Source organism: Zingiber officinale, chromosome 5A (assembly GCF_018446385.1).
Source record: "Zingiber officinale cultivar Zhangliang chromosome 5A, Zo_v1.1, whole genome shotgun sequence".
In the NCBI taxonomy this organism is placed as follows: Eukaryota; Viridiplantae; Streptophyta; class Magnoliopsida; order Zingiberales; family Zingiberaceae; genus Zingiber; species Zingiber officinale.
Genome location: NC_055994.1, coordinates 98,780,754 through 98,789,887, shown reverse-complemented (window position 1 = coordinate 98,789,887; position 9,134 = coordinate 98,780,754). Strand labels below are relative to the sequence as shown.

General features: G+C 35.7%; 1 protein-coding gene across 2 annotated transcripts; it reads right to left on the bottom strand.

The window, feature by feature from the left end:
• Positions 1 to 1,369: 1,369 nt before the first annotated feature.
• Positions 1,370 to 9,090, bottom strand: LOC121981184. Of its 2 annotated transcripts, XR_006111750.1 has the most exons (4): positions 7,354 to 9,090; positions 6,214 to 7,241; positions 3,976 to 4,133; positions 1,370 to 1,607 (listed from the first exon to the last, which is right to left on the bottom strand). XR_006111750.1 is itself a non-coding variant. In XM_042533577.1 (3 exons), the coding sequence occupies exons 1-3, from the start codon at positions 8,713 to 8,715 to the stop codon at positions 1,523 to 1,525; spliced, it is 2,475 nt and encodes an 824-aa protein (XP_042389511.1). In that variant the 5' UTR covers positions 8,716 to 9,089; the 3' UTR covers positions 1,370 to 1,522. The 2 variants fall into 2 exon arrangements, 1 of the variants encoding a protein (XP_042389511.1); XM_042533577.1 differs by lacking the exon at positions 3,976 to 4,133 and having other exon boundaries at positions 7,354 to 9,089.
• Positions 9,091 to 9,134: the final 44 nt, after the last annotated feature.

Below are 9,134 nucleotides of genomic sequence, written 5' to 3'. Positions count from 1 at the left end.
GTCAAAATTAGTCCAGTCAATTTAAATTAAACTATTTTTTTATTTTAAATTTAAAAACTAAATTAAATCTGACTAAAATTAGTTGAGTTTAAATTGAATTAGTAATAAATAGGATTAAAAAGAGAACAGAAAGAGAGAACAAACAATACGTCTTATTGAGGTCGGACTTAGCCCGGTCATTTCGATGAATAATCTAATATTAGTATAATAATTTGATAAGCTTTTTCATTGAATATTTATTTGATACTCAATGACAATTTATTGTACAATCCTCATCTTTTAAACCCAACTAATATTTAAATAATAATTTAATAAACTTATTCATTGAATATTTATTTAATACTCAATGCTAACTGACAATTTAACATACAACCCTTATTTTTTAATCCAACTTGTCTTAAAAAATAAAACAAAATTCGCGCCTTTTAAGGGTGTACTCGAAAGAGTATAAATCATTAAAAATATTTTATCCTAATATAATAATCTTTTGTATGAAGAAATTAGATACCCGGTGAAATATTTTTCACCCAATTAAAATTGACCTTAAGTTTCAAGCTAAAAAATTAATTTGATGCCTTGTTAGAGATAAGAGATTTTAATTTTTTTTTTTTATTTCTGTTGTCGAGTTAAGATTTCATGGCTATTTCATCTTTGCAATATTAAAATTTTAAATCTATTTAATTATTTTAAAATTAATTGTTGGTCATGTGGTGCTCTTTGTTGAAGTGTAATGATTATAAGTAAAATCTCATATTAAAAATATATTAAAAAAAAACTTATGAATTTATAAAAAAAATATCTAAATTGATATAAAATCTTTTCGGTAGAATCTGAAACTAAAATCATAAAAATTTATACCCAAAACCAATAATATTATACCATTATAAAAATATCTTAATTATTTTAACCATAATAAAAATTTAAAAATAAAATCACAAGCAGTTATCTTAATTCTCTTGATCATGTCATTTTCTTTTCCCAAAAGATGAATTTAATTGTCTATTTTTTTAATATTTTATGGAATCAACCAATTATTTTAGACATGAAAGAATAAAGCATCAATCAATTATTTTCGACATTTATGAAAAGAATCAACGAAATCAATAGCTTTCGCTATGTCATGGCAGCCACTGTGGAAAAGCCGGGTGTGAAGTTGAGGCATCCTTAATGAGGTGGAGGATGCCATTTCTCGATACAGATAGGTTGAGAAGTCAAGCAAGGCAAGAAGAATGCGGGTTACAGTTCATGACGCAGAGAGAAAGCAGAGGAGCAGCAACAAAGAAGAGGCAACACATGAAGGTTGCCTTGGCTCTCTCGGCTCTACTAATAATAAATAGCGAGCAGCTAACGATAACAAACACTGAGACGCTGCAGCCTATCCTTTTGTCATCCCGTTGAATGGGGAATACATGTGAGTCATCTGTCCATTCATGCTTGTAAAATGAAAATTGAGTTTGCATTCATGATACAATGTAAAGATTCTCCTGCTCTATATCTGCACTATATGAGAAGAAACCTTCAATTATTGGGCACTGGACGGGGAGAGCTTTCCATGCTCCTGATGGCTGATTTGAAGTGTCTCTTCCTCCCTACCAACGCTGGGTGGACTGCAAACAATGTAGGGCGAAAGTGTGTTAGATTAATGGTCGGAATATGAGGGAGAGGAGAAAGTCAAACGGAAACCAACAAGTACAGAAGTTTAATATGGAAGTCAACGGAAAGTTACCAAAAGGTCAGGAAATAATATAGAACTCAAACTTGGAGTTGTTTTATAATGGAATACAACAACAAATTATCACACAGCAATTCTAACTTTCTGCCTCACAGTAAGTATAAATAATATCAACCAGGATTTCTTATGTATAATTTGCTACACCAAAAAAAAAATACAAAATAAAATGAAGAAGAACGCCCACTAGTCTCACTGCTGAGAAAGATGTATAGTGTGTTGATTTTCTTGAACACAAGCAAATGACAATCAATTTCCAAATATTTAGTGCAGTGATGGAACAAGATTCTCTGAGGCATAGATATCGACTACATTATTCCAGTGCATGTTCTTCGGTTAAGGAGCCTTTAAAAAGTCAAAACTATCAAGAAGAGTGCTTGTTCACATCATCCCTCAAGTTGTGAATCTTATGGCTCCAAATTCAGCTTCAGTAACAGAACCAGATGCAATGTATATTTCTTACTATTATAGCTCTTATCAAAAGTAGACCCAAGATAATTTGCATGAGAAAAATTCCCTAATATTTAACTACTCATGCTTCAAGTGAGTCTTTTTTCTAGAAATGCTTTAACATATTGCTTAAAATTCTAATTAATGCTTCCTGATGACATAAAATTAGCCTTCTGCATGAATTGACTAGCCACACAATTACAGAAGAGAAATCTTGCCTTGGCTTTGTGACAATAAGATAAATTTGTTACCATACAAGTCTCTTTAGATTACATCCACATTGACACCTTTCTTACATAAACCTTTTAGGGATGGATCATAGTTCATTTGTGAGAGAAAACTCCCTTTGCTAAATTAAGCAACCTGAATATTAAATAAACAGAATGAAATTTCCAGATTTACATTTAGAATGGCAAATTCTTCCAAATACCTCTAAATCCTAAATGATTCCCTAAACATCAATGCTAGCCAAAATAATATCATCCACGTAAATATAAAATATCCAAGACAATTGTGTCATTGGAGCTATGGTCAATAAAACAATTGAATATTTGAATGTCAACTTACAGTTTAGCTTTAATAAACTAAACATGATTTGGCTTTAAATTTATTTTCCTTTTACTTCAAACTTACAGGTTTTTTTTTCACTTTCTAGCAAACTTAGTCTAAGAAGCACTGAGTTTTAGAAAATCAGACAAATTTTAGGGCTATAAAAGAGATCCATACCCAATTGTTTCAACAATTCTAAGATTTTGATCATTCTTACAAGTTTTTCTCATTTGAGAGTCCCTGGTGTTGCATTAATTATACCATGTACTAGTCTAAGATTTGCTATTACTTTTAATTATAACCTAGCATAATACTAGGTGAGAGTTTGACCCATCAATGAAGAAATAGACCAGCCAGAACTAGGTGCCTTGTTTGTCGTCACAAGTCAACTACTGCAGTGGGATGGTAGGCTGCAAAGGAAGATGAACCCCCACAATAACAACCAGTGAGGTGACTTGAAAACTAAAGAGGGGGTCGAAACACAAGATAGGGATTCTGCTTCACCCTCCCCATCTCCTGACCCTTGGGGAATTGCTAGCCCAGATTAGAATGATTCTATCTTCCTCTTAATCTACTCACTTTTGCTGTTTCTATATCTCCTCAATCAATCCATCACTCACTCCATTGTCATCTTCATCCTCATTCATCAAATTACTTAGAACCAACCGAGCATCATCCCATATCAATACACAAGCAAGTCGCTCATTAATAGTGTAATATCAGTTCAGTAGCCCACCAGTACAAAACACGGATGAGTAAAAATGTTCTGAACATGATCATAGGATGATAAACTAACCCATTCATAAAGATCTCTAATGGACTCTTGATCTTACACCAAAGTGGAATAGTAAACATTAAAGTTGCTCTACTAGGATTAGTTATGCATCTAAATTCTCATAAAGCACCTATTAGAATGACTTGCAATTCTATTTGTCCAGTAAAATAACAAAGATGGCATCCTTGTCATGTAGAAAGGGGATCTTTTCTCTTTCCCTTAGTGCACAAAGAGAAAAGACACTTGTAGGCACACACATGAATATAAATTAACTAATAAATCTTCCTAGTAGCCTTAATCACGAGGAACAAAAGAGGAAAACTCCCCAAGCAATTCATGGAAATAGGGAAAGACACATGTACAAATATCATCTCAAATCCCTATGCATGATGGGGTCAAGTAAGTGACAACATAGAAGATAAACCAATAACGCTCTGCAACTTACAGTGTCTAGGGAAAATTCCAGATTTACCTCGTTACCCTCTACATGCATAAAGGTTCTAGCTGGTTGAACCAAAGGCCAAGGTTGCAATTGAGAAAACAGCTTCAAAATTGCTCTTGGCAAGGAACTCCAAAAAGGAATAATAAGTACCAGACGCTTCTAAAATCTTGCATGATCAACTTCTAGATCTGATATAAAAGATGGACCCAGTCAAGGCATCAACTATAAACTTCTAAACCCATTTGTTATGCTTTATCAGATAGTTATTTGTATAAATAATCACAGTTAAAAATTTGTAATCTAGTCATGATAGTTCCACAGTAATTCAAAAACAACACTATCAATATATGTTTACACACATGCACACATATACAAATACACATAACAACAGCACACATATATACATACCCATCCATATATAACATTATAATGTCCAAACAACCAAACAATTACCAAGTTTAAAATGGACCTAGGTTGTTAAAAAGTGCTTCAAACATGATAAGATAGCAAAATTTATAAATCAGCTCAAAACGCAGTCCACCATACTCGCTGTTGTGTAATATCATGCCTCTGTTAACTAAAACATAACAGTAGATGTACATGAAATCACAACATTAACCTGCTCATTCAATTAATTCATAGATCTAGAAGCAAATTGTGAAAGAACAAGCCTAGCTTAGAAGACACCCACCAAAACAAGATCTAGGAAGGGACTATTTTTGCAGTGCCTTCCAAACCAATTGCAAAGTTTCGTGATTTGAATCATCTACACATCCAAATTCACATAACTAATTATTAAATCAAGGTTAGCCCATTCATTAGTATCAATACTCTTGCTAGTATTTACAAGATCTTAAGGTGTATGCAGGTGATATGCAATTGTTTCACTCCATACCACATGGAATGTAAACACACATTTGGTGTATCCGCATTTCATATTCTTTTTTAAAAGACGTAGCATTAATTATACTGAATAGTATTATATCATGCATTGAAAAAAACATGAGCTTGCATTATACTATATAATATATCAAATTAAGCAACTATCAAATAATTAATGTAAACAAGATTTGCATCTATCAGTAAATAATTAAATTAATCATCATAAACAATCCATTTTTTTCATATAGATAATTTGCATGAGAATTTAAATAATACATATAACCCAAGACACGTAACATCTAACAATGCATACAAATCAATAATCACAATGTGTATATACTAAAAGAAATTATGATGACCTAAGCAATACAATGAATATGCTTTCTGTTTGTATTTTGGCAAAATTGATTTAATTAACTCAATAACAACTTGGGTATGATTCAGCTATATCAAGTTACGATTGTTTATTATGTAACCGTATGCGACTGGAATGCAATTGCTCCAGTAAATAGTGTAGCCAAAAAAGCATCAACATCTTGTTGAAACAGATAGTGTCTTGTGTCTTCATGTCAAATTGCCACCTGAGTCAAAAGTCATCGGCAACAATTGTTTTGATCAATCAACTTCCAACCAAAGTATTCAACAATACAGCACGTGTATGGCTATCTCCAAATTATCAGTTGTTGCCTACATTCAGATGGGAGTATTTTGTGCTCATTCACGACTGCCAACACATATAGCCTGAAGCCATTTCAAACAGGTGTGTAATTCTTAGCTTCTCTTTGACACAAAAAAAGGTGACCAATGTTATTCTTACAAAGACGAATGATAATTTTTAGAAATATTATTTTCTTTAGAGATACTACTAATTTCTCTTAATACTCCAGTGGTTAAATATTCTCCTCTACCTTTTCTTCACCAAACTCAGATCTCTCAGATTTTTCACCATGCATTCTTCAATCACCATCACCTCTTTGTAGATCCATTTGTTTGATAAAACCACAAAAACTATTTGTCCTTGTTTACCAAAATAGCCCTAGCACACCTGACCACATCCAGATTCAAAATACACAGTACAGAAATGCATATATCTGCAAGTAGTACAAGAAAAGACACGGAGGACGTTTTAAAATGTCTATAATGAAAACTACTAAAAAAAAAATCAAATAACAATTGCTGAAGCCCAATACTAAGCACTAAATGCTGTGCACTATAATAAAATGCAATTTTTTCCTCATAGAATCAGCTATATTGTAGCCTTCAAATTCACTTAGCAGGGATAAATGATATAACATGCTTTATAGTACCAAAAGCAGCGACAGAGATAATCCAAGATATAGTTGCGATAAGAAAGAAGCAGACAGGACTCAAGCATGAACAATTTACCTGAACCAGCAATTTACAAGCGATAGATCCAAAGAACTGTCAGTTATTGATTTATTTGGGCTATTGTAATTTGTTTCAAGTTGCTCCATATTGTCTATGAGACTATGGGGAAGAAAATGGTTATCCCTATCAGCACCTAATGACTGTGTTGATAACTTCTGAATGCATTGATTGTTGTCATCCATTCCAGTAGCATGTTGATTATAGAATCCTTCATCCAGCTGATTAGTCTCATAAACATTCTGACAAGCCTGAAAATCTGAAAAGGTAGGGATAACACCTGCATTTTTTGACACCATAAGGTCATGAGAGATGGGATCTAAATCATCTCCTCGCTTAAAGTCTTTCTGTGCTATGGGTAAAGACCAGCTGGAAGATCCACCTAAAATTCCCAAATCAAACTGAACTGATGGAGTTCCCCACATCTGCCATGTACCCTGTGACTCATCCAAATTTGAAGCATTTGAATCCAGTGATGCAGATGGAATTTTGCCAAAACAAGCATGCTTCTCTTCTAAAACACGCACTTTGGAGAGAGGAGACTCAATTGGAGAAGGCTTGGCTATGTTTCCAGGAGCACATGAATTCTTTAAGACTAGTGTCTTATCATTAGAAAGAAAGTTGTCTCCTAGATCCAATGAAAAGTTATCAAGTGCCTTAGAAACTGGCCCAAGTAAGGATATTGGATCCGGAACATAACATGAATCTTCATCTTTGGATTCTTCCACTATTGATTTTATCCCAGGGTTTCTAATAGTATAAAAAGATTCATCTAACAATGAAGAGACTGAACTGCTACTAAAGGATTCAGAGGCTGCAGTACATGTATTAGAAGATTTGTCATTCAAAGTAAGTAAGGTTTGGGCAACTAAGTGTGAACTCTGCGCTTCTAGTTGGCCAACCCCATTGTGAAACCTAGATATAGTTTCACCAGGTCTAGGATCAGAAGTGACAGGCGCTGAACTGGTGAATAATTGCTGCCATGATTTTGTTGGATTCATTTGTTGTTTCTGGGTAAATGAAGATACCTGAAAAATGTGGAGAAAAAAAACAAGGGGTAACATCATTTTCTGTTAAAAAACAATGGACAAAGTAAGTAAAGAACAATAAAAGAAAAATATTTAATACATCACAACTCACAGGATGGTGAATATTGGTCCGCTGACCACCATCATCCCAATTTGAAGAAGCCTTCACCAATTTATCTCCTGCTACTTGACAAACTCTTTGATTTTCAGAAACATGATCGGTTGTAGTTGGATCCTGAGGATTTCTTCCAAAAAATGAAGCACCTCTAAAACCTCGGTATGATGATAAAAGATTACCTGTCATATAAGCAAAGTATCTAGGCTTATTTGTGGACTTGTTTCCATGAGAAGTTCCCATAGTATATGATTTGGGAACCTCTATTGTACTTTTTGTTGTATCCACTCTTTCGTTATCATTTTTGTTGTCTGATTCAAGCTTACTCACACTTTTCCTACTAATCTTTTCAATATCCTCCATGTTAGAAGAATTATTTTTGTTAGAATCCTTATCTCTGTCCTTCCTTCTCTCTTTCCTTCCTTTCTCTGTTGTTTTCCCTTCGAAACTTTCGCCCTCTCTATCAGAGCTGTTGTCATGCCCTCTCTCAATTTTAAGCATCTCATCACGTATTCTTCTCCTTTCTTCCACTAATCTTGTAACCTCCTCCCTTTGCTTTCTCTCTTCCTCTTCCAACATCTCTTTTTCCAACTTTGCCCGCCTTTTCTCTTCAGTTTTCCTCTTTGCTTTCTCCCTTTTCTCCTGCAGATTTCCTTCATTGTCCTCATTCTTACATGAACCTCTGAAATCAGAATTGAAATCATCTTCCCTAGAACTATCTCTTAAAATTCTTCTGCAGATCCACCTCAAGCTAGGCAAAAAACAAAAAAGTAGTTTGCGAGCTAAACACACCAAACCTGAACAAGATATCTCCAGGGAACAACGATCATGATTTACCCAGTAGGATGGAATAGGGTTAAGACCGCTCTTCTTTCCCTCCGCTGACAAATTCTGACTATGCAGCCATCCAGTCTTTCCTGCTAACTCATTTATCACCGAGCTCCCAACTGACTCAGGAAGGTCCAAGGCAGGCCTCTTAGAAACAAGGCCACAATAGGAGCACATGAAACGTCCTCCACCAGGGTTCTGCTCTCTGTATGGCATGCGACAATTGCGGCAGCAGCGGGTGGCAGTCTTCCGGAGCTTCTCCATTTCAATAGCACGCGTCCGCTGGTGCTCCTGAAGGCGAGCTGAGCGGCACAACCGCCATCGCGACAACCAGGGCATCAAGACCTCATACCAGAAGAGTGTCACGAAGAGGACCAGCACGCAAGCGACCTGGGGTGAAGTGATTTCAAACTGCAACACCGGAGGTAGTAACGGCGACATGGCCCAGACTAGGAGGAGCGGAATCAACAACCAAGGCAGCAGGGTCGCAACCCTCCGCGAACACCTCTTGACAACACAAAGGATGCACATTATCCCAAAACCAAACGTAAACCACACAAGTCGATCACTTAAGCATCAAAACCAAATCTTCTCCACTAGGTCGCTTCCCCAGCTCGCACAAAACAACTCCTTCCAAAAAAAAACGCGCTTGCAAGAATCCAACAACAGCCGAAGTGAGAAGAAGAGAATAAAACAAACCTTAACCTCGGAATCGAGAATCACAGAGACGCGTAATCAGCACGGAACTTCAACCCGAAAAACGATCGAGTGGGAGCTTCAACGTTTGATCGACACCCTGAAATTACAAGAAGGAATCGGGGGCACTAAAGTTCGCCGGTGGAGGAAACCCTAATTTTGAGGCCGGCCCGTCGCGCATAATCGTGTGGAACCCTTACCCCACAACACACTGTTCGCTTTAAACGTTACCCGCCTTGGTAAGCACGGCGATC

Excerpts from the sequence above, each read along its gene's own strand:
- LOC121981184 (XM_042533577.1), bottom strand. The coding sequence starts at position 8,715 with ATGTGCATCCTTTGTGTTGTCAAGAGGTGTTCGCGGAGGGTTGCGACC. Across the intron at positions 7,242-7,353 it reads GGACCAATATTCACCATCCT|GTATCTTCATTTACCCAGAA; the intron begins GTGAGTTGTGAT and ends CACATTTTTCAG. Across the intron at positions 1,608-6,213 it reads CTTGTAAATTGCTGGTTCAG|TCCACCCAGCGTTGGTAGGG; the intron begins GTAAATTGTTCA and ends CATTGTTTGCAG.